Source organism: Anguilla rostrata, chromosome 10 (assembly GCF_018555375.3).
Source record: "Anguilla rostrata isolate EN2019 chromosome 10, ASM1855537v3, whole genome shotgun sequence".
In the NCBI taxonomy this organism is placed as follows: Eukaryota; Metazoa; Chordata; class Actinopteri; order Anguilliformes; family Anguillidae; genus Anguilla; species Anguilla rostrata.
Window position 1 is genome coordinate 957,869 of NC_057942.1, and position 25,078 is coordinate 982,946.

Below are 25,078 nucleotides of genomic sequence, written 5' to 3' on the forward strand. Positions count from 1 at the left end.
AAAACACATCTACCTTATACATGTTGAATGTTACAGTACATTGTCGTTGAAACTTGCTTAGCACTTGCATTTAACCAAAGCTATGTACAAACATTGTCTTAAAGTACGAGTAAAACACGTGGGGAGATCGTATCGTCAAGGGCAAGGCCCCTGCTATAAAATTTACACGGCATTGGTCCAGTTCTGTAGAGACAGCCACCGGTGTGAGTTGCGGATTTGCGGTAGGCGTGGTTTGATGTGTAATCGGAGGCGTGGTCCATGCTAGAAATATTCAAATAACTCATGACGCAGAATTATCAGTAACAAAGAGGGAGTGGCAGCAAATTCACATCACTTCTTCCTTCTTCCTTACCGCTTGCCCGCTCAGCCGGCACGGACTGAACCTCCTGCGATCCGTCCTTGAAGTTAACTTGGGTTTTGAAATATATATATACATAATTTAAGAACATCGCAATGGCCACGTTAAGAGCACTGAGGAAATTTTGCCAAAATTCCCATCAAGTATGTAGACTTCATTTGTCAGCGTCAAGGTAAGGGATTCAGTAATTATTTTAAATACGTGAAATGGGTAGCTACTGTATTATTGTCGGTAGGCGTTATGGATACAGCATCAGCAGTCCGCTAAAACTTTTCCCCAGTGTGTATCTTGTGTATCGAGATGAACAACGTTATACCTAAAAGCGGCAAATGGTAGCCTACACGAATGACGATGCAGCTGGTTCGTTTGCAAACCCGCTCTTGTAAATAAATTCGAGTACCTTACAGGGCATTTTTCACGAAGCCCGAGTCGGGAAGACAGGGCGAGTAAACCCTGTGAGAATTTATGTTTATAATACCACACGTGTTATATAACGTTAGCAGCTACCGCTCGAACGTGTGAAACAGCTGAATAAATGAATAGCACATAGCGCCCCTAGAGGCAATTCCTGGGTAATTGCAGCGCGGCTGATGAAATCGTGTGGGACGCTTGCGTTGCAGGACCCCCGCATAGTGCTTGTAGCGGCATAACAAAACACTATGCGCAGCCCTACCTGCTGTTCTTGAATGCAGATATCCGCCACAGTTTAACTATGCATATCACCTGGAACCATGCTGCCAACGTGCTTTTTGTTTGCCGTTTGTCGCCGTTAATGCAGTGCATTTCATCCGCCTGGTCATCGTTGAATTTGAGTTGCTATGTTACCAGATTTGGAAGCTCGCTGCACTACCTCACGCTGCTTAATCACTCAGCATTACACAGAAATAAAGGTCGCGTGCGTTCACATGATACTGGTTTAGAAGCGTGACAAGAATGCTGTCAGCCAACGACCAATGTATTGGGCTACTTAGTAAAGTAATATTTTCACGACGCAGTTTTTAAATATGGATCTTTGCTAAAACGCGCCAATATAAAGTCTCCTACGCAGAATATGGACTCGGGTCTTGGTCAGAAGGCCAGTTCTCATTACCATAATTCTGTGAGGCTGCAACAATAATATTTGGCTAGTATGGTCTTTACAGACCTCTCTTTAAAAACCCATTTTATTTTGATATGTACAAATAGAAAAGTTTACCACAAGTTGTACCCGCTCTTTTAAGAGTGCTTGCAAAAACAGAGTCGTGAAGAATGTGTAAAATTGTGCCTTTTGGGTGGTTTGCGAGTGACAAACACAGAAGGAATGCTAGGTGCTTGCCTGCGTGTATTTTGTGCATTTCCATCTTTGGACTTCTCCTGGAGCTCACAAGACAGCTGTGATATCAGTATTGCTGGGTGACATAGAAATAAATCATGCGGAGAATGTACCGGACCCCCCTTCCCCTGCCCCACGCAGGTTTGTGTTTATTTTGAAAACAATTCAAGTTTAGTGGCTGTAACAGCCCACATTGTCATTTTACAGAGCGCTTTGAATCCCCAGGTTTGGTTCGGAGCGGTCATTCATTTGTGCTGTGGGGCTGGCCCATAATGACAAAAAACATTTCACAGAAGAATTTAATTGGTTCTGCTCATTAACGAGGCCGCGTGAAGATTATTTGGGTGCGATGGGTCGGAAGGGCACAGATCCAAACGGAGTTCTCCGGTTTCACTTTAAAGGTCTCTGAACCCAGCTGAGGCAAATAACTTACGAGTAACAAGCTATCAGTGCAGTATTTATAAATAACCCCGGGCAGACCCACATTTGACTCCTCTGTAAGCTATTTTTAGGAATACCCCCCAGTCGGTCTTCACCCTACACCATTCACAACCAGCAGCCGCACTGGTTGCCTGTACTGTGCAGCCATTGCCCGTGTGCGCCTCTGGTCTTTAACGCTGTGTTCTTACATGCAAAACTACGCCTGTGCTGCAGGGTCGCTCGGCTACGCGAAGGCTGATGGTGAAGCCTGAAGGAACGCCCGGCAGCTAGCGGCCGAACAGCCTGTTTCCCGCCGCAGACTGCGGGCACTGCTGTATCGCCGTCTGAACTCGGTTCCGTAGGACGAGCTCAGCCAGCGCTGGGTTGGGATCCAAAATGGGCTAAGGGAGTGTGTGAGGGGGGGTCCAGAATGAGCCTGTGGTCCACTAGGCTGCGTATGTGTATCGGAAGGGTCCCTGAAATGTACTAAATTTCTCATTTCGGTCCCGGCATTAAAAATGTATTTCTAATTTGGGTCCTGATGTTAAAAAGTTTAAGGACCAGTGCGGTGTAGAGAAATTGATGCTTATAGGCTGAACGGTCAGGAACTGGGGGAGAGGAGAGGAGAAGCTTGTTTTTCAACATTACCCTCGCGGAACGGTTTAGCAACTAGTTTTCGCCACACACAGGAATGTGTTCTAAGCCATTCTGCTCCGGGGTCCTCCACAGACAGGAAGCGGTGGTGATCTCCGGCAGGAAGCTGGCGCGGCAGATCCGGGAGGAGGCGCGGGCGGACGTGGAGCAGTGGGTTTCGGGGGGGAACCGGAGGCCCCACCTCAGCGTGGTCCTCGTGGGGGACAACCCAGCCAGCCACTCCTACGTGCTGAACAAGACCCGCGCCGCCGCCGACGTCGGTATGACAACCCCCCCCCCCCCCCGTCGTGCAATCACCTGACCCGCCGCACACCACCTAGAGCGGCTAAACACCTGTACCTGGTCTCTTCGGATGCCTGGATTTTCCTGTATTTTGAAAATGTTCCTGTGGTGTTTTCACAAGACTTTTTACTGCCTGACAGCTTTCACTTTCCTCTGCACATTCGCACATTAAAATGGCCGTTCAGTCAGAGGCCTGGGGAGACGGGGTCTGAGAGCGCAGCCCTCCCCAGAGTAAACCTGCAGGAGCATGATTCTCATAACTGGGTCACTTATCAGCACAGGCTCAGCAGCACAGGGTCTGAGGTAGACGGCCCTATTTTGGGCTGGTCTTTGGTGATAAGGGGGCGCAGCCCTCCAAGTTCTCCCCTTTCTTATCTGAGCCTTGTACTGCATTCTTTAACATGGTTTCCATGGAAGCCCATGCACGTTTTAATGCATGGTTTAATGCATGGTTTGCAGGGTCTGCTTGGTACAATGAGACAGAGCCTTTGACCTCAGACCTCCATTTGTGTGATTGAATAATTTCGCCTTGGCCTCCTACGCTGTAATAACAATAGGGACGCATGCCCCTCTGGTTTGTCACATACAGGAGAAAACAGAGTCCAGCTCTGAAGCAGCACCCAGCTCATACTGTACCAGTGGAATATTCCACTTCCAGAGCTGCTAACTTACAGAACTGTAAAGACGTCTCAGGCTTGAGTTACTACGCCTTTCGCTTCTATTTTGGGCTCGCCGGCTGCCTCCGTCACCGGTCATATGATTTCATCCTCATGTTTCTGAGCTGAAGTGCACTGATACTGATGGTGAACCCCCTGTCCCCCCCTGCCCCCCCTGTCCCCCCCCTGCCCCCCTCCCCAGGAATCAGCAGTGAAACCATCCTGAAGCCCTCCTGCATTTCTGAGGACGAGCTGCTGGAACTGATCCACAAGCTCAACACTGACCACAGGGTGGACGGCCTGCTGGTGCAGCTGCCTCTGCCAGGTGAGGGGGGGGAGGGGGCGGGTCAGAGGAAGGGTGGGGGGGGGTTGTAGATTGACTGGATGTACCTGTGTGTGTGTATCTGTGTGTGTGTGTGTGTGTTTCTCAGACTAACCCAGGCCCCTCCTCCCCTGTCCTCTCTCTCTCTCTCTCTCAGAGCACATAGACGAGCGACGCGTGTGCAACGCAGTGTCTCCTGGGAAAGACGTGGACGGCTTCCACGTGGTGAACGTGGGCCGCATGTGCCTGGACCAGTCCACCATGCTGCCCGCCACGCCCTGGGGAGTCTGGGAAATCATCAAGCGCACAGGTGAGACGCGGGTCCTCCGATTGGCTACGCAATCCCACCCGTTCTGCACCCAGGGTCATCACTGCAGAAATAAAAGTGTCAAAGTGGTGGGGTGAATGATGGTTCACCTCTGACAGTGGGGGGGTGGGTGAGGGGATCTCTACTCTCTGTGACAATGTGCTACAAGGCACAGGGCGGAGGGATTGGTCGATTTTTGACCTTTAACCCCTGCGTCTACCCCCTGTCCTGTGCAGGAATCCCCACTCTTGGGAAGAACGTGCTGGTGGCGGGACGCTCCAAAAACGTAGGAATGCCCATCGCCATGCTGCTGCACACAGACGGGCGACATGAGAGGCCTGGAGGTGAGCCACCTCACACACGCGCACACACCCGCACACACACACGCACACGCGCGCGCGCACACACACACACACACACACACACACACACACGCACGCACACACACACACACACACACTCTCACACGCACACAGTTGGAAGTGGGGTGTATACGGGCCTAATTTTATTCCCCCCCCCATGGTCCTCTCAGGTGATGCAACGGTAACCATCTCCCACCGGTACACACCCAAAGAGCAGCTCCGGCAGCACACCAAGATCGCCGACATCATCGTCGCGGCTGCAGGTAAAAGGGCGGGGGGAAGTGGGGGGTGTAGAGCAAGTCCATGCTTGATGCAGTGCACAGACTGCAGACTGTAGGTACATACTGGGCTGACTGGCTTGCTCTTGTCGTGTGTTGCTGTGTGGTTATAATGTGGTCCCTCCTCTTCCTCTCCCTCCCCAGGAATCCCAAACCTCATCACCGCGGACATGATCAAGGAGGGGGCGGCCGTCATCGACGTCGGCATCAACCGGGTCCAGGACCCCGTGACCGGCAAGGACCGGCTCGTGGGCGACGTGGACTTCGAAGGTAAACGTGTGGTCACATGACCCAGCACATCGGCAAATCGGACCGTGCGTGCACGTTGTACAAAATATCGCAGTGAATAGAGCTAGACATACAAAAAGACAATGCTTTTGATTGGTCTGATATATATCCACTCTTTATTGTAATCAGATCCATCTGTAACACGTGTGAACTGACATGCTAAGTATAAAGTGCTATGGTAGAGTGGATAGAGTGGGGGGGGGGGTGGTATGGGCTCCAGTAAAGCACCAAACACAAAATTCAAATGTCACCACCACCGGCCTGGTTATAATGGTCCATTGCCTCCTGTGATAGCCCCAATTGATTTGTTTCCCCTTTCTCTCCCCTCTCTCCCCCCCCCAGGAGTGCGTCAGAAGGCCAGCTTCATCACCCCAGTCCCCGGGGGGGTGGGGCCAATGACCGTGGCCATGCTGATGAAGAACACCATCAAGGCGGCGAAGAACATCCTGACCGCCCCAGAGCGAATCCGATTGGTAGCGTCCAGCTAAAGGGCCCTGCCCCCTACCCCACAGCACATTCCACGCCCCCTTTTTTTTTTTTTACATCTGACCCATCATTCGCCAACACCGTTCACTGAGGCTGAACGACACAGGAAGAAGTTTAGCTCTGCTTTGACTGCTTTTTCCTCTTTTTCTATTGGATCTCCCCAAAGCTGTTACATTTACATTTTTTATTTTTTATTTTTTATTTTTTAAACCTTACTGGTTTTCTACCTTTTTGCGCTTTTTTGCCATTTTTCCCTTTTCAGGGTTCCAAGTCATTTTTTTGGATGAAATGTATTTATTTCCGAATGTTTTGCCTGGAGGAGATGAGACGTTTACTGCATAGCTGGAGAAGGCGGAGCCAGGAAAGGGGGTGCAGCCAGTGGTCACCTCGGTCAGCTGATGGAGAATGAGGAGGAGGAGGAGAGGAGGGAGGGGCCTGTTGCCATTTCCCACCCCCACCCCATTGACAGCTACTGATCAGCGTCTGCTGTCCAGTGAGCCCAGAGCTCTGTAGACTCAAAGCCACTGGGCTTTGCTCTGGAAACCAAAGGGGAACACTGAGGCCTTGGAGCTGGCCAGGAGAGCCACAACAATCATGCAGGGCTGTCACTCTCAGAATTAAAGAACTATTCTGTTCTTCCACAATGAGAGAGGTGCTATTCGACAGATTGACTGAGCAAACTTTATATTTACAGTTGCTATTTTTTGCATACAAATAAATATGCCAACACAGCAATTCCTTGTCCGCTTCTTCTGTTCAGTTGCCAAGTAAAATTTCAGATGCCTATAGTGTGACTCATGTGTGGGTATTTTTTTTTAAACCTCCGGGTTCTCAAATGATCCAATTTAACAAATGACCGAACAAATACCCACTACCAAGCTAAAAAAGAATGTGCCAAATTATAATCTTTTTTTTTTGCATTTATATGGTGCTTTCACGCACTCAAACTCCTCAACCACCACCAACGTGTAGCACCCATCTGGGTGATAGCAGCCATTTTGCGGCAGAACACTCCCTACACATCAGCTGAGGGGGAGAATTATTTATTTGCCAGTAAAACTAGGTGATGATTAGGACCCCCAGGAGAACAGGACCGGGTGTTCCAGGCAAGAATAGTTTGCATTTGGGGGTTCACGCATTTCATCATCGGTGCATATACAAACGCAGCACATGCAAACATGAAACATTCAGCGGCTTCAAAGGCACTGTCAAAGAGACATATGTGCACAGGTGTGCAGACGACTCAAAACCTGCTCAAATAATAAAGTTTTGTTACCAGGGGAGCCACCAGGGATGTTGGGCCCCATGAAAAGATCTCACATTGGGTCCCACCATGCTAGGCCATCTCATTCCTACACAATTTTTTGAGGTCCCCTGTCAGTCAGGGCCCTTAGAATCGTCCTTCCCTGGAATAGTCTTAAGTAAGAATGAATATGTATCTGGTAATGGCTCTGTGTGTTATAAATAGGCGCCATTTTATTTGGAACCCTTTAACTGTTATGTAAAGTGTTTGGTATAAATACCCCACACGTTTTCCATGCTGCTAAAGTTACAGAGACTGCCTCTAAATGTGTTTCTCTGCTGCAAAGCGTCTTTAGAGCGCTCAGTGCGGTACAGCTATAGCCTATGAAAAGTCAGCTAGTATTGGCATCATAGAGAAATAACTTCAGAACATTTTGATATATTAACATATGGAGGACTTGTTTGGGGGGTTTTCTTGGCTTTCTCCCAATGTACGCTGGAATAAGTTCTAGCCTCGCCCCCAAGCAGTTTCGAAAATAAATGTATAGATGGATGGTATGACAGCAAGTACTTACCGATATATGTTTCTTCAAATTGGCAGGGACTCTGGCTTCCGGAATTGCAAAACTGAATTCCAAAAAATTGTTGGAGCTGGAAAGAGACAAAATATTAATAATGAAAAAATTATTTTGTTCTCACACCCAAAGCAGAATACAATGCAATACTACCCACGGACAAAAACAGGCAGTCCAGTCTGTCGAACTCTGAAATTGTACCACTATAGCCTACTAAACCAAGATGTTGATCCAGATAATACTGTCTTCATATTTTAGCGAGCTCATTTAATAATGTACTATTTAGCCAGCGCTTCCCAACGCGGGGGCCTTGGGATGAAAGGAAATAAGAAATGTGCCTTGTTAGTTGAATTACGGATCTTTCAGACGTACTGAGAATTTTATACATTAGAGATTACACTAATCGCTGATGATGCTAAACCCTCTGTTTCCTCTCTCTGTTTTGTTTTATGCATTAATTTCAGAGAGACGAACCAAAATATTGTTGAATGAAACTGTTACAGAACCTGTCGTTTACTGTTTTGCTTTGATTGTTCACACGGTAGTCCTCCACTGCGGCCAGTAACCAAGAAATGCACGGGCACTTTATTTTGGTGCAGGAGTTGGCGGAAGGACTGTAAATGCAGTTGCACTATGTGCAAACGGTAGGATATTGGACATCATCTGGTTTGATTAAAATGAAGTCGATAAAGTACAAAGGACATTAATCCTAATATGCTTTCAAGGTACATATTTGTGTGTTAGCCCAGTAAATAAGGTAGATGTGTTTCTTTTTCTGAAACGCAAGAGTTTATAGCAAGTTTAACGGTTTTATTCCGTAGTTGGCTAGTGCTAGCTAGCTAACCTGGCTAGCTGCTGCGCAGGTGAGTTTCTCATTCAGCCTTTACTGAATGCTGTAGCTATTGTTTTGCTAGTTACCAAACAAATAGGACAAAATAGAAGCAAATCAGAGGTGTGCATTTTAGCCAAAAAGGAAGGCAGCAATCCACTGACATAACCCGCACGAGTTGAGTTTCAACACTTGTACGGTAAGTAAATTAAGTAGCTAACAACGGGTTAATTTAGTCAGCCACCTAAATGTTGGGTAAAAGCGTGTAGCTAACGTTACATCCATGCGGCCAGCAAATCAGCTGTTGTAATACGTGGGTGTATTATCGTGTGGTAATTGACGGGTGTTTAACTTTATCTAGATAGCAAAAATCCTCTTATTCTCGTATTGTTCACACGCAGAAACTTTCTTTTTCTTGCGTTTTCTAAAAACCCACCTTCAGACGTTCACCTGAAAACCTGAGATGGGGCGCAGCAGGTCTCGCGACACGTCTGCCGGGAAGACAAAAAGCACACCGGGGCGGGAGAAAAAGCGAGAGAAGAAGAGGAAGAGAAGTTCTTCATCGTGTTCATCTTCCTCCTCCAGCAGCAGCGCTAGCCCGTCCCCCAAAAGGAAACCCCGTCCTCCCTCCAGCAAGAGCCAAGGTGCTTTATTTTACTCAGATTCTCTCCCCTAACTGGGGAAACTCAATGTGCCAGTTTGGATCAACAACAGTCGGCAAATGTGCACGCCAAGCTGTACGCACATTTATAGATGTTTCAAATAGGCCTCAGCTGCCAGTACTGGCACTACTACCAATATTACAATGAACTAATATTAGACTATAGACCAGGGTCCCCAGGTGAGGAAACTAATTGCACTCTTAGCTTCTCCAGGGGTGAGGTCACGTCTTGCAGACGCTCGCATGCTAAGTGGCACCTCTGAACAATGTTTGGTTTTGATTGCAGATAAGAGAGAAAACCCGAAGAAGAAGAAAAGGAGTCGGAGCTCCTCCACCTCCTCTTCCTCCTCATCAAGCTCTTCCTCCTCTTCGTCCTCATCCAGCGATGAGGAAGCAAAGAGGAAGAGGCAGAGGAGGAAGGCCAAGAAGAAACTGAAAAAGATGAAAGCCCGGGAAAAAAAGGAGAGAAAGAAAGAGAAAAAGAGGCTGAAGAAGTTGAAGAAGATGGCAGAGGCAGCGGAGAAGGCCCTGGTGCCTACACTTCCCAGCATGCCTGTGGAGAAGCCGCCACCTATCCTGGAGCCGTGGCTGAGTGAGGACACCAGTGAGCATGGCCCAGGTTAGTGCTCGGGGTGGTCCTCCACATCCTGTACAAACTGAGGACTCCCAGCTTCTGGAACTCAGGTTTCTTATGGTTGCAACAGGCAAAAATATTAACACCTGTAAACCATTATGCTTTTATCTTAACCAGAGAGGATTAGGAACATGTGGATTTTGAGATGTTTAGGGGTTGGGGTGGTGTAGTACTAACAGTAATGTACACAAGTATCTGTATGGCTGTATAGTGTCAAACAGTTCCTACATTTTATTTGGATGAAAAGAAGCAGCCTGTATTTTCTCTTGGGTGAGTTTGCTGAGTAAAGTGTGCATGGGATCGACAGGTTTTGGTTGGTAACCCATTTTGCACAAATAAGCCTGAGCATAGAGGCAGATTTTACCTGAGAGCAGTGAGGTTGCAGAAGGCTGTTTGCCCCCCCAGCCATGACGGACGAACAGAAGGCCCGCATCTCCACCAAGAGGCCCATGACCAAGGAGCAGTGGGAGGCCCAGCAGAGCGTGATCCGCAGGGTGGTGGACCCGGAGACCGGTCGTACCCGGTAGGTTGGGGAACTGTAGGGCATGTAATTTAGAGGTTGCAGGTTTGATTTCCAGGCAGGAACTGTTGTTGTACCCAGGAGCAAGAGACTTTTTTATTTTCTTTTTTACTGCTTTAGTAAAATATTTAACTATATGAATAAAAATAATCTACGCTGTGCAGTGTGCCCTGGATAAGAACATCTGCCTAATAACTCCCAAGTGTGCACGTAAATTAGGGGTTGGTTTGTGCTCAGTAGTAAAAATGATTGAAATTGATCACCAACGCTGAACTGAAGTGAACCTGAGCTGGTGTCTGCTCCTGCCCCTCCTGTGCGACAGGCTGGTGCGGGGAGAGGGGGAGATCCTGGAGGAGATCGTGACCCGCGAGAAGCACAAAGACATCAATAAGGTACACAGAGTTTGGCACCGGACCCAAAATTCACACGTTAAACCAGCTGGGCTCTATTCAGTTCTGAGCCTGGGGGGTATTTCACAAAGCAGCATTACTGACTGAGCTGGATAACTGCATCGAGTAAAACCTGGAACCCTCCCACATAACAATATCACATAACATTCCCCAGTAGGTTTGATGGGAGTTGGAGTCCAAAGACTACAAGTGTACTTTATGGAAGGTTAGCCTGTTCACCGGAGTCCTCCTCTGTGTTTGCAGAAAGCCACCAAGGGGGACGGAAACGCTTTCCAGAAGAGACTGGGCGTCAATCGATAGAGTCCCGGGGTGGTGTGTGCACCCAGGGGAAAGGGTTTGGGACAGTCTGGGTGTACGGAAGACTGGGGGGAACGTGGGTAAAGAGCCTTAACAATGGAATACTCTTCCAGGGTAAGGGTCGAACCCCCCCCCCCCCCCCAGTACCAGCTGCACCGCAGAACCCTACCAGTGCTGTAATCATTCAGCTGCTTTGAAATACAGAAGCTTCAGATGGGACGTTTTCTTCCTCCGAGATCTCAAGTGCTATTCGGTCACATTCAGTCAAATAAGAGCACAGATCACACAGTCATTTCTTTTAACTGTTTTTCCATGTTTTATATTTCCAACACCACATTATAACAGAGTTGGCCATTTTGTATTCGTGCGTTGTTGCAAATTCGTGGACGCAGCCATATCGACTCTGTTAGATCCTTCCTCGTCACACGGCCGAATCGTGGTCTTTTCACAACGCAGAAAGAGAAACGCGTTTCGTTTCTTGACAGCGAAGCGGCAAAGAATACGCGACTCAGACAGACCTTCGGGTGTTCATATTTATTTATACACTGTACAGACACAAGCAGAGGAAGAAAGGAGCCGTCCAGCTGTCTACAGCGCTGACGTTACGTACAGAGAAACCGCACAGGGAGCAGAGCCAGGGAAGGGGAGCCATGTTGGCGTGAGGTGGTCCACACATTCAGCATAATGAGGCCTCTCTCACACGCTCTCTGAAATAACACAGCGGGACGAGGCAGCCCCTCAGAGCAGCGCTCGGACCGCGGGAGGGGGCGGCTCGTTTTGGGATCGCCCGTCTCCCGCTGTGTGGTCACCTGACCTCAAATCTCTCACTGTGTACTGTGTTAATTTGTTTCACGTGTGCTGAATATTTTATGATTTTTTTTCCCCCCCAGAAGACCATTTGTGTAACAGTTCCCTGTAAATAAAACGCGCTAAAATCTCGTAACTGTCTCTCGTGTCCTTGAAGCTGAAACACTAGCAGGCTGTTTGATATTCAGAGCAGAACGGCCCCACTGTACAGCATACAGGCCTACAGCCCTGCTGTAAATCTGCTGCAAGTCTTTCATTACACAGAGATGGCTTGTCTTCACAGCAGCACTGTATGTTAAACCCTAATGTACTAATATCCTGCACTTGAGTGTCGATTGAAACCTGAAACAGCTTAAAGTTTTTGTACAGTAGAAACGCTGGAAAAAGTGTATTTATAAAATTGGTCTGTTGTAAAGGGAGAATGGTAAAGTCTGAGGTCTAGCTGTACAAAGTGTTTAGGGCATCTGGGTGTGATGCATTAGGTTTAAGTTGGACAGGAGGCTTGTGGGGTCCTTTGGCCCTGTGCAGATGGGAGTGATGCATTGTGGGAAAGAAGGCGTGGCTCTCTGCTGTTTGACTGAGCTGACCTGCCTGTTAACAGTACTGTGGGATACCTCGTGCTGGTCAGTCACAAGGCCCTGTGATTCTCAAATTGGGCTTTTAGCATATGCATGCTAACCAGGCACAGCCCTGCTAACTGCTACAGGACCAAGAAAATAAAAACACAAGGGACCAAAAATCTAAATCGCAGTGCAGGGTTGAAACTCAGACAGTCCAGGGGAGGTATGTGACAGAAAGCCTTGTTTTATGAGAAGAGGATAGTGGGGGGGGGGGGGGATATTTCCTACATTACTGTAATGAGTTTAGGATCAGCTGAATCTCATTATTATTCTAACCAATCCCTGAGTGCTGGGGCCCTGATGATGTCATAATGGGCTGCTCAGCGGATTCCCTTCCCAGGTTTTAATGTGCTTCTAGAACTCAGGAAAAGGCTAAAAGCTCCAGCTGGACGTGGGCCGAGCCAGGCAGCCATTTTGTGAGCTTCCCCATTGGCCCCTCATTCAGCACAGGAAACAGGAAGTGGGAATGTACCAGGTAGACTGTGATGTCTGATTCCGGAATTCTATAGAAAAGGCTCACACACAAAAAAAAAAATACCAGCAGGTTTTTGAAGCAGGCGGCTATATTCTCCTTTTATTCAGCGAATGCTGAAAAGCTAAGTACTACTGTCATCCTGACGGTGGAAAGTTCCTGACAATTTAAGGATCAATCAACTAATAAAAAGCAATAAATAAATCCAACAAATGTGGGAGTGTCCAGCATTTGATGAGGCAATTTTCAGTCCAAACGCTGCTATTAAAATCTTAATTTTACATTTTTGTGTTTTCGAATACGTCCCTCGTATGTGAGTGGTTTGGGAGGAAGTAGCTAATTATCAAACCGACTGGTCCTCCCAGCGGTGCTGTACTGCTCTGGTGGGACTGGAATAATACTGCGCTAATGCTTTCACACGTACGCCATCGTTGGTCCGTAAAATAACTGCCTTACTGGTACCTGTACAAGACTGAAACAGAGAGAAAGGCTACATATTGAATTATAGCAAACCCCAAAGGGTCCATCACCTTATAAATCTACATAAATAAATATTTCTCAACGGTATATTCCTACATTTCAAAACATTTACATAGTCTTTACACTATCTACACTCTTGTTTTTACCAACCACATCTGGCTATGTGCACATTCAATGCCTCAAAAACAGCAAGGATCAAGTGGGAGGCTGTATCCAAAATGTCCTGTTCGATACTTTGATGTAATTCCACGAATATAAAAAAAAAAAAAAAAAAAAAAAACTAATACCATTCCAGTGTTTGTATGACAACAGACTGCAGCAATAGGGGTAGTTCTTTACAAGGCAAATGAATATAATATTTACTGGTCACCTCTGTAGATTATGCTAAAACATGTAGCTGAAACTTATCAACAAAACCAAATCATTAAAAATTCACACACTGAATTTCTACACTAAATAATGTATATCTGGAATGTGCTCTCCATCATTCAGAATGATAACAGAGCACTGAATTCTGGGATGGAATTATCCCACCTCCGCAATATTATATACAAGCCATTGTGAGCTAATCTGTACAACCATGTGACCTGATATCACCTCAAAGGAAAATAAACATTCTCAGATAAAAGTACATCCTGTACATTTAAGGAGGAAATGTTGGATTCAGCCTCATCCACTCAATTTTACACGCCTGAACTTCCTTAATTTGGCACGTTACAGTAGTAACACAAATTTACATCCTGATAGTGAGAAAATATGCACGCATACACCCACGCGCACACACACACACACGCGCCTCCGTGCGTGCATACACATACGCACATGTGCACATACACACACACACACACACACTCTTGGATATGCAATAAATAATAGCTGTCATGCACTACAAGATAACAATATGTAGCAACATGAGATGGTAACAAGTAGTCCCTTCTACAAACTACTAGTGCAAAATAATGAGGTCATAACAGTTGAGTTATTACAGCTTTTTGAATTAGGATTTTGGCCATTTTGTGTGTTTTAGCGCACGACTCCTAAATAGAGAGTTATTCTTTTCCTCAGAAGGTTAGGTCTTCCTCACCTTCCTCATCTTCCTCCTCGACTGACGGCTGTGGACGTCCAGCCTGTCCCTCCAGCCTGTCCGGGGGCGAGTCCTGAGTCCAGGGAAAACATGGCCGACTCCGGCTCTCCCCGTTACAGCCCTTGTGGATTTGAGAATGAGAGCTGGTTTGGGACAGCGAGGGTTTGGGGGTTTGGAGGGAGACCCAATCAGAACAAAGACACCTGAAGGACGAGAGGCGATCGAAGCATGGGCAAGGTCAAAGGTCGCGGGACTTGAAGGGGAGGGGTTAAAGCACATTCAGTCATCTCTACAGAGGCCCAGCGTGTGGTGAGAGAGCCCAGCTAACAGGTTTTGGATCCCAGAACATTCCTGGGAAAATAGGGTGGACGTTTCCCAGTTTTTCCCAGAGGTCTGTTGAGCATTATTTCCCCGCAAAATTTTTACTGTGACTTGTCCGGATTGAATGAAATATTCAAAGGCGTTCTCGTCTTTTATAACACCCTCACTGTCAGGTTCTCCCACTCAGGTGTTCTCCTTCCACACACAGAACAGGTGACACAGGTTCCACTGACACAGGTCTGCAGACATAAAGGGACTGTTGCCATGTTACAGAAAGTTTTTCAGTTTTTTTATCTACAAAATCTGACAGCGGCGCAGGTCCTGCCCAAAATACTTGTCCTGGTCGAGGTTTGCTCCCTACGTAACATTCTTAAAAATGCGTCTTTCAGAAATAAGGCCCCCAACGGCCCGCAGAACATGCAGATAAAAGGTTCTCTTGTGGACTGAACGTATGTAGAGGCTTATTCCACTGCCCGAGGACTGTCGGCAGAACCCTATTGGCTGGTGTTACTTTCCCAGCAAGGAGGGGGAGGAGCCCCAGCGCCCAGAATCTCCAGCAGGGGGAGCCAAAGTAATCATCCTGACAGTTCCACACAGCACTGAGTAGAGCTGTGCAACACAGACTGGGGATGGGGGGGAGGTTGGGTGGGTGGTTGGGGCTGGGGTAGACATATATATTAATAGATTAAAATATAAATAATAAACGATAATTGGGACTCCTGGATAAAAGCATAAAATCTAGATAAAACAGAGGTTTAGGGGAATTTGTTTTTTCTTGCTCCTGTGTTGCCGAACAGTCCTAGCCCACAGTTGCCCATCCCCCGCCTGTTTGGCTTTGGCCACTTTCATGAACGGCCATGCTGTACTGATCCTTCTGTTTTGTGTCTCTGTGTTTACATGTCCCTGCTCTAACCCTCTCTCCCCCTTTCTTTTCTTTCCCTCCATCTCTTCCTCCTCTCCTTCTCATATCCCTAACCCCATTCTCTTCTTCCTCCTCCTCCTTTTTATCTCCCTCCTGCTCAGTTTTTCTCTCCTACCTTCTTCTCCTCCTTTCTTACTCCTTGTACCCCTCTCCTCTTATTCCTCTCCAGTGTGATCCTCACACTAGTTTCCACAGCCTCCCTCTCCCTCTACCCTCCCTAGCCCCCCCCTACTTGCCCCCCAGGCCCCCGTGCCCCCCCCCCGGGCCCTACTTGCCCCCCCCCCGTGCCCCCCCCCTCCCGGGGCCCTACTTGCCCCCCAGGCCCCCGTGCTCCAGCTTGGTGCTGCCGCTGCGGCCCCAGCAGCTGGCCGCGATGCTCATGCTGCGCTGTCCCCTCTCCACCCGCTCGCGCTCGCTCTCCGACTGGCTCTGCGTGCGCTCGGGCCGGGCGTGGCCGTGGGTGTGGCCGGGGGCGTGGCTCCCCGTGGGCGAGCTGGGGGTGGGCTGCGAGGAGATGGTGCGCAGCAGGTGGTTCCTCTTGCGCAGGAAGTCGCTGTTGGTGCCCAGGCCGAAGCTGCCCTTGCGCAGGACCATGCGGCTGCCGCCCGTTTTGGCGGGGCGTGAGCGGTGACCGTACTCCAGCTGGGACAGGTGCGCCGCGTAGCCGTCAGTGATGAACTGTGGGGCGAAGAACAGGTCCCTGAAACACAGGTCCCTAAAACACTACTCACTCCTAAACCCAGCCAGGCCTAACCCAGCAGGCAACACCTACTGGACCAGAATTCCTCAGAATTCTAGGTCAGTGTTCTAGAACTCTGTTGCTTTCAGTCACCAGCAGTGATTGTGACATCAGCATTAGAATGTTCAGTTAAGAACATTCTAATCATACGTTAAAAGGTGTTAAACTGCATGGCCTTGCTGTGAGTTATCACCTGGCGGTCGTCTGAGAGCTCCAGGTGAGAGGTGTTAGACAGCGATGAGGGGGCGCTACCTGACACTGGTGCTGCATCTTCTTGGTGGGACGTCCCACGATGTAGATATGGGAGGGGGACAGGCCGATGGAGGAGTACACAGAGATGTCTTTCGTGGACCCGTAGCCAGCGAACACCTTCATGTGAGCCTGTGGATGTAGTTTATTGAGTGGCACCTCTGCATTATACACTCGCTTTCACCCCTGTCATTCTGCACTCTGCCGCACCCAGCCCTGCCCAGCCCCGCCTACCACCCACCCTGCTATACCCACTCACTTGCCCATACCCTGTACCCCAGCCGTGGCCCAGCCCGCCCACCATCTCTCCCAGCTCGCCCGCCCCCAGCCCCGCCCCCCCAGGCCCTCCCAGGCCCCCCCAGCCTCCCCCCGCCCCGCCCCACCCCCCAGGCCCCGCCCCGCCCAGCCCCCCCTAGCCCCGCCCCGCCCTCACCTCGCAGATGAGGGTCTTGAGGAAGTTGGCCTTGTGGCGCAGCGGGTCGTGCACCAGCCCGTCGCAGAAGGACACGATGCCGTGCGGGAAGTTGTGCTGCGAGAGCCAGGCCACCACCCGCTGCTTCTGCATGTCCGGCCGGCCCGTCACGTAGATGATCAGGTAGCCCAGATCCTGCCAGTGCCTGAGGGGGGGGGGGGGGGGGGGCAGGGAGAGAGAGAGAGATTAAGAAATAAACTGGAAATGTAGCGTGCTCTAGGCCGAGATTACTCCGTGTTAGAATACCTCACTATAGTTAAAAACCCAAAACAAAGATATTAACAATGCATTAACAATGTGCAATGACTCACAGCCGAAATCAAAACTGGTCTCCACAAAAATACCTGGCTGGCAAAAGAGAACAGGCTGTGTGTTCACTGCAATCTGGCAGAGGTGGAGACAGAGGCTTTCCACTTTCCTGCCCCAAGTTAACTCTTAATCAGAAACAGATATTTTCCCAAATTCACTGCACAAACTAATCAATTCCAATACCTATCAGGACCAAATAAATGAAAAATTGTTCTAGGGGAAGAGGATAACGCAGTAGAGGTGGCAGCACAGTATGCCTCTGTCTGAAATAAATTAAGAGAGGGTGTGGACTAAATATTGGTATAAGATATTATCTGTGTTCAGTGTTAATACTGACAGGTTTCTTGAATCGATACATTTAAAACGAAATGTCTTTTGACCGGGCTGTGTGTACGTGTGTGTGTGTGTGTGTGTGTGTGTTTGCATATGTGTATGGGGAGAGGTGTTGTTACTCTTTTTATACCCTCTTCTTGTTTGTAGGGGTTTGTTTGTCATGTATGTATCTCACTGCTTTTGCAACACAAGTTTACTTGTCATGCAAATAAGGCACATTTGAATTTGAATTTGAGAGAGAGAGAGAGAGGGGGCAGAGAGGGAGGGGGCGGGTGGGGAGAGAGAGAGAGTTTGCAGGAGAGAGAGAGGAACAGGGGGGACTCAGGAGGAAGAGAATTTTGAGATCATTCAGTGACTGAAATGTCTCTGATTAAATAAGTAAACACAGGAATGACGTCAGTAAGAATATCGCTGTGTGGGCACACCCTAAAAGCACACATTCACTGTTTGAATTTCAAAACTGGGAACAAAGAGGGAGAGCCAGGGAGATGAGACATCAAACAGAAGAGTAGATTAAACACATTGTGCGATTGTGTTTTCAGTGTAAAGAAACCAATCTGTGCCTGTGTGTGTATGTGTGTGGGGGGGTGGATGGGGGGGGGCATACCTGACCACATCCACCGCCCCCGCCCGAACCTTCGGGTCACTCCCCATGATGGACACGCTGGCAGCGAACGAGCCGTCGATACTGAACACCACAAACTCCGCCCCCCGCGGCAACACCGTCAGGTAGCTATCCGCAAAGGTGTGGTCTCCCCTACCAGAGAGAGAGAGGGGGAGAGGGGGAGAGAGAGGGAGAGAGAGGGAGGGGGAGAGAGCGGGAGGGAGAGGGGAGAGAGAGAGAGGGGGAGAGAGAGGGGAGAGAGGAGAGGAGAGAGAGAGGAGAGAGAGAGAGGGAGAGAGAGCGAGGGAGAGAGAGGAAGATAGAGAGAGAGAGGAGGAGAAGGACAAAGGAAGAGAGAGAGAAAGGAAGAGAGAGAGAAAGAAAGAGGGAGGGATGGAGAGGGGGGTTGGAGATGGAGAGAAAGAGAACCCAGACGACCTTTAACGCATTTGTAAAAACTGAACTCTTAACTTTATTTATACACAACAAGAGTCCGTTCCTGAGCAGTGCCCTTCACAGGTGTCCCAAGGTCAGGCTTTACTCCACGCTGGGTGCTCTGCGCCAGTTTCAGACTCTGCTGACGGCCGCAGAGCTGCTATTTATAGAGCGGCTCTATGAATAGCGCCTCCTGCACGGGTGGCACATTTCTCAAGTATGAAAAAGTCATAATCTCATTTTTAGTTATAATAGAATTTTTTAACTGCAGTGTGCGAATCTCTTTTCAATCTTTACCTTAGAATGTCAAACACACACACACACACACACATATAAGCATAAATTGCATAAATAACATTTTAAAAGTACAGACAGATATTTATCCGGCATATTGCAACTAGGGCATATGTATGTATACCTTACAGCCCAGCCTGACCTGGTTTAGCCTAGCCTGGATTAGCATAGCCTGACCTGGTTTAGCCTAGCCTGGTTTAGTTTAGTCTAGCGTGGCCTGAGACTAGCCTAGCCTGTTGAGAATGCAGGTCAGAGGACTCCGGCACCAGTCTCACCTGACCACCATTTTGACAGGGTAGACCCCGATGCCCAGCCGCTTGCTGTCCGGGATGACATAGGAAATCCGGCCGCTGCTATTGGTCAGCTCTGTGTCGAAGTAAACCCACTCCCCCGATGGAGGCTGCGTCATTATGTGGATGTCCACCTAGAGGATTAACACACACACACACACATGCGCACACACACACACACACACACACGCACGTACGCACACACACACACACACACACACACACACGCACACTTAGTGAATTGTGAACAGACTTCATTATTGACTAAACAGCGAAAAGCGGCATCTCCATTTTGTATTTGTTTCATCTGCAGTTTGTTTGGAGGCCTACCTTCTCCCCGGTGAGCGTCACCATGTCCAGCGGGCCGTACATGAAGCGCCCGTTCACCACCTGCTGCCCGTCCTCCGTGAACACCGCGTCGTTCACCCTGTGATTGGCCGTCACGTTCTGCCCCCACAAGCCAACACACATCCAGTCACACACCCTTCGCTCCTGAAGGAAATCCCAGCATGCCTCACTCCACAACCCAGCATGCCTCACTCCCCAAAACCTGAATTAACGATTGTGCCTCTGCTTGAAGCACCGACACAAGTTGTGGGCAGCTGTTGGCTGGAGGACTACAGGGTCAAAGGTCAAAGGGCACAAATAAACTGACCCTGATCTTGACATGGGTCCTCTTCCTCAGCCACTTCTCCCGGGGTTTGGAGGGGGTGAACTCCGACACCTCCTTACCATCCAGCTCCAGGATGCTGGAGTTCTCGTGCCTCATGACCTGTACAGGGGAGAAAATAGGAGGAGAGAAGGAGAGAAAGAGGAAGGGAATGAAGGAGAGGAGAGGAGGAAGAGAGGTGAGAAAGAAGAAGAGGAGAAGAGAAGCAGAGAGAGGGATAGAGAGTAAAAGGAGGGGATATGGATGACTTTGATGACACATTTGCAAATAATCTGTAGCTAATTACTCAATTAGCTAATTATCTGTAGGTAATTACTCAATTAGTGAATTCTCTGTAACTAATTATCAAATTAGCTCATTATCTGTAGCTAATTACTAAATTATATAATTATACACCAATATGGGTTCATTAGACTGTAGAAAACAATATCAGGACACAAGAATGGTCTTCACAGAATGAATATTGCATCAGTTTATCATTGAATGAATGGTGCTAAATGTGGGATCATATAAACGAATGGGCTCAGTGAGCAGCAGCAGAAGTTAGTGTGTAATCCCTCCAGAAACGCTCCACAGAAGAGGACTGTGATGGTCTGGAGCACCCACAACACCCAGAGGAAGGCTGTGTAGGACATCCTGTTTGCTTTATTACATCTCTCTTCCGCAGACATCCCACCTTGAAGCCAAACCAGACGGCAGATTTTGAAAATGAGATTTTTTTTTTTTTTTTGGATAATGTGGAATGGCGGTGTCTACCTGGGGCTGGGTCGCTGAACGCTTTGAGCAAGGCACTTAATCTCAACCGTTCAGATACAAACGTCGTCTTACAATACGCGCCACAGAAACGCTGGGTTAGAGAACACAAAAGACATGATATGAAAGAATTGTCAGATGCCCTAGATTTGACTGTCTGCCACACAAATAAATAATGTACATCACTATACTGTTAGGAAGGCCGGAGACGATTCAGGCTACTCGTCACTATGGGTTTTACTGTTGCCGGGGGCAACAGCAGGATGAAAAACTATTGAATAATAAAAGGGTGAGACAGTCAATGACCTCACTAACACAGAGACATTTACCGGAGAGTTTTTTTGTCTTTTGCAATCAGAATGATTCATAGCACTGTAAGATTATGAGCAGGCTGGTCAGGCTCATAGTGCTGTAAGGTTATGAGCAGTCTGGTCAGGCTCATAGTGCTGTAAGGTTATGAGCAGGCTGGTCAGGCTCATATTACTGTAAGGTTATGAGCAGCCTGGCCAGGCTCATAGTGCTGTAAGGTTATGAGCAGCCTGGTCAGGCTCATAGTGCTGTAAGGTTGTGAGCAGCCTGGTCAGGCTCATAGTGCTGTAAGGTTATGAGCAGACTGGTCAGGCTCATAGTGCTGTAAGGTTATGAGCAGCCTGGTCAGGCTCATAGTGCTGTATGGTTATGAGCAGCCTGGTCAGGCTCATAGTGCTGTAAGGTTATGAGCAGCCTGGTCAGGCTCATAGTGCTGTAAGGTTATGAGCAGCCTGGTCAGGCTCATAGTGCTGTAAGGTTATGAGCAGCCTGGTCAGGCTCATAGTGCTGTAAGGTTATGAGCAGCCTGGTCAGGCTCAGTGCTGTAAGGTTATGAGCAGCCTGGTCAGGCTCATAGTGCTGTAAGGTTATGAGCAGCCTGGTCAGGCTCATAGTGCTGTAAAATGAGTCAGGCCAGGTGCAACTCACCTGTTGGAGCAGGGAGGACACCATGGTGGTGTGGAGGGAGAAGGGGGTGCAGGGAGCGGGGGGGTTTACCTGTCGGAGCAGGAAGGACACCACGTCGGTGGACTCCCAGTAGGAGGCGTGGAAGAGGTGGGGCAGGGCGACGGTGGGGAAGGCGGTGAGAGCATCGGGGCAGTACAGGGCAAAGTCCATGCGCTTAGTGCCCCACCAACGGGCAGCAACTGCGGGAGACACACACACACACACACACACACACACACACACACACACACACACAGAAACAAACACACACACACACACACACACACACACACGCACACACACACACACACACACACACAGAAACAAACACACACACATTAGATAGTTTGCTAAATTGCCCATTTCAGCTGAACATGGCCTCCGTTCCCAGCACAGAAAGGCTCTCTGCAGGACGGCGTTCTGCCGGCCTCCCGAGCGAACAGCGGGCGGGCTGGGACCCAACGACCAGGCGGGCTGGGACCCAACGACCAGGCGGGCCGGGACCAAACGACCAGGCGGGCCGGGACCAAACGACCAGGCGGGCCGGGACCAAACGACCAGGCGGGCCGGGACCCAACGACCAGGCGGGCCGGACCAAACGACCAGGCGGGCCGGGACCAAACGACCAGGCGGGCCGGGACCAAACGACCAGGCGGGCCGGGACCCAACGACCAGGCGGGCCAGGACCAAACGACCAGGCGGGCCGGGACCAAACGAACAGGCGGGCCGGGACCAAACGACCAGGCGGGCCGGGACCAAACGACCAGGCGGGCCGGGACCCAACGACCAGGCGGGATCATTCAGAGAACAAAAGCGGTTCCAACTCGACTCGGTTTCTCACAGACACGAGTACGGACTCTCTCAAAACAGCCAAGCCAGGCCTAGTAATAGTTCTTCAGCGAGAACCGGTGAACCGAGCGGCTTCTGAAACCTGGTCAAAGGGAGGAGAACGTTTACGAAACACAGCGTGAGCATCACTGTCATCGTCAGGTTGCCGGTACGCACTGGTGGCACTGTGAAAGGTGTAACTGTCAGGACGCAATGCCGACATTTAAAAGGTTTGTTGATGGTACCAACAGACAAATGGCGAGTAAACACCAAATAGTTCAGGAATAGATTTTGCTGATCAGATCAGCTGTACCTGAAGCAACCCTGAAGTTACCAGCTCAGTTCCCCAACCATAACAGCACTCTGAGTGCTCACTGCGCAAAACACAAGAAGAAGAGGCGATGATGTCAGCATTCACCTAAGGCTGGACTGGGGCGTGGTAGAGCTACAGCTAGCAATGAGCTAGCAATGAACTGGCTTCTACAAAAATATCTATGTCAACAGGAAGGGGGTGATAGTGAATTAGCTAGAGCGCTACACTAGGGATTCAAGGCTAAGAGCTAGCATAGCGCCAGCTCCTACAAGGTGACGTCGACAGGAAGGGCTAAGGGACGGGGTTAGGGGTTCGAGGCCCTGACCCGATTCCCCTCCAGAATACCTTGCAGAACATCCAGCTGTGGGTCCCGTGAGACCGAGCCACAGACCCAGTCCGCTATAGGGGCAGAGCCCGCACAGCAGCTCTCTACCACATCCCAACAGCCCAGGTCCGAGCCAATCACAGCCCTTATACGGGACTCGGGGGTGGGGCTTCTGGGGAATAGCTTATCGCAGGGCGGGGAGAGCTGGGATAAGCAGCAACGTTTTTGGTAATGTTTACGCTGCTGTGCGAGCGCTATAAAAAAAAAATAAAAAAATAAAAAACACAGGAAAAGGCATTAAGGGCGGTCAGAATTAAATATAAAGAACTTTATGAAAACTCTTTTAAATATTGTTTAATGTACACCAGGGCACTGCACAGACTTTTTATTTTTATTTTATTTTATTTGACCTTTATTTAACTTCAGTCACTGCACAGCTAGACAGCAAACTGGCCCCAGAACAGTGTTTAACACATACAGCCTCTGACACTAGCTGCCTGTTCTACACACTGTCTCCTGTGTGTACAGTGAAATTACATCCTGATCCAACCCTAACCCTAATCCAACCCTCACACCCTAACAACCTAACCCAACGTTAACAACCTAACCCTAACACCAAGTTGATTGAATCCATGTTTTAATATCCAAGACACAAGAAACACTTGATTTTTGCATATTTTGCATATTCAGCACATTGGGGTTACAAGGGAGGAAGAAGACACTGGGATGCCATTCTTGACATTTAATGAGAATGGAGCCTGATGGTGATTTCAGCAGACAGACCAACAGGAAGACAGCACGGGATTATGGTCAAACAGCCCGTCTACTGGCATGCATTTCAGAGGAGCTACCTAGTATTTCTTCTTCAGATATTTATCTAAAACTGGGTATTTTGGGTAGCCAATATGAGTATTCATCTGTGTGAAATATGTGCAGTTAGGGACTGTGTCTGTTTTCTGCACACAGGTGCAGTGTGTGAGGTTCTGAGACCGGGGCAGTTAGGGACCGTGTCTGTTTTCTGCACACAGGTGCAGTGTGTGAGGACTGAGGTGGGTGCGGTGTCAGGAGAGATAGCCTGCAGGCGAAGGACGGAGAGAAGGAGTGAGAGAGAGAGGGAGAGAGGGAGAGAGACGTGGGGCATGAGGACACTTACTGTTGACTATGTTGGAGGCAGTATAAGTGTCTGCCATTCCAGAGACCTGGCTGCCAATGCTGACCTCACTGGCTCTCCGTAGCCCGCGGCAACGGGGGGCCGTAACGGGGGAGGGGGGGCACCAACTGTCCACCAACACACCCCCATGAGACTGAACAACGTCTGCTACGGATTCGAAACAAGGAGATCCCGTTAGACAAGACATTCCGCAGGAACAGAGAGAGAGCAGGAAGGAGAGGGGAGAACAGGGAGGGAGGGAGGCAAGGATGGGACGGGGGGATGCAGGGAAAAGGAGGTAGGAGGCACAAGCGGAGGATGAGGACGTTGGCATTCCGGACGGAATGGAAGGCCTGTTGTCGCACATTGATGACACGGTCAGGCATAGAGCGGTCACAGCAATCACAGACAGGTCACACAGAGGTCACACAGAGGTCACAGTGTGGTCACAGAGAGGTGGACTGAACATGACACTGAATATGTTGGTAAAGACATGATCTCCATGAAAAGTCCATGAGAAGTGCCCCACGGGCCTGGTTTTGGCCCGCTCGTATTTCCCCACAAAAATCACATCTGATCTCTGTTCTGACAGATCAGCTTATTCAGGAGACACTCTCCTCAGAGGACCTCTTTGACCTCTGAAGGGATCACAATCACACGATGCAGGAGACATGCTTGTATTGGTGGCGTATGCCACCTTTCAAATCAGAAGCACACAGCCACCAGTACAATAATTAAAC

General features: G+C 49.1%; 3 protein-coding genes and 1 long non-coding RNA gene across 5 annotated transcripts in view; 2 read left to right on the forward strand and 2 right to left on the reverse strand.

Moving 5' to 3' along the window:
* The first annotated feature begins 317 nt into the window (after positions 1–317).
* On the forward strand, positions 318–6,460 carry mthfd2 (methylenetetrahydrofolate dehydrogenase (NADP+ dependent) 2, methenyltetrahydrofolate cyclohydrolase). The gene is made up of 8 exons (XM_064353297.1): positions 318–530; positions 2,820–3,004; positions 3,885–4,007; positions 4,162–4,314; positions 4,548–4,655; positions 4,844–4,936; positions 5,096–5,221; positions 5,582–6,460. Exons 1-8 carry the CDS (start codon positions 454–456, stop codon positions 5,725–5,727), a joined length of 1,011 nt encoding a protein of 336 aa, XP_064209367.1. The 5' UTR covers positions 318–453; the 3' UTR covers positions 5,728–6,460.
* LOC135264579 (uncharacterized) lies at positions 4,239–8,948 on the reverse strand. The gene is made up of 3 exons (XR_010332742.1): positions 8,808–8,948; positions 7,543–7,618; positions 4,239–4,375 (listed from the first exon to the last, which is right to left on the reverse strand). It is a non-coding gene; the product is annotated as an uncharacterized LOC135264579 (long non-coding RNA).
* arl6ip4 (ADP-ribosylation factor-like 6 interacting protein 4) lies at positions 8,835–11,832 on the forward strand. 2 transcript variants are annotated; one of them, XM_064353299.1, is made up of 5 exons: positions 8,835–9,015; positions 9,319–9,651; positions 10,072–10,189; positions 10,509–10,578; positions 10,840–11,832. In XM_064353299.1, exons 1-5 carry the CDS (start codon positions 8,835–8,837, stop codon positions 10,894–10,896), a joined length of 759 nt encoding a protein of 252 aa, XP_064209369.1. In that variant the 3' UTR covers positions 10,897–11,832. The 2 variants fall into 2 exon arrangements, with proteins under 2 accessions (XP_064209369.1, XP_064209371.1); XM_064353301.1 differs by lacking the exon at positions 8,835–9,015 and adding an exon at positions 9,044–9,212.
* A 4,073-nt stretch (positions 11,833–15,905) lies between these two features.
* Positions 15,906–25,078, reverse strand: part of LOC135233695 (membrane-associated phosphatidylinositol transfer protein 2-like) — a 57,113-nt gene continuing 47,940 nt past the window's right edge. The window contains exons 19-27 of the mRNA XM_064297496.1: positions 24,342–24,506; positions 21,774–21,922; positions 19,980–20,096; positions 19,655–19,771; positions 19,310–19,458; positions 18,309–18,458; positions 17,021–17,204; positions 16,591–16,719; positions 15,906–16,277 (exon numbers count right to left, since the gene is read on the reverse strand). Of these exons, the coding sequence (XP_064153566.1) occupies positions 15,906–16,277; positions 16,591–16,719; positions 17,021–17,204; positions 18,309–18,458; positions 19,310–19,458; positions 19,655–19,771; positions 19,980–20,096; positions 21,774–21,922; positions 24,342–24,506 (1,532 nt within the window). The remainder of the gene's footprint in view (positions 16,278–16,590; positions 16,720–17,020; positions 17,205–18,308; positions 18,459–19,309; positions 19,459–19,654; positions 19,772–19,979; positions 20,097–21,773; positions 21,923–24,341; positions 24,507–25,078) is intronic.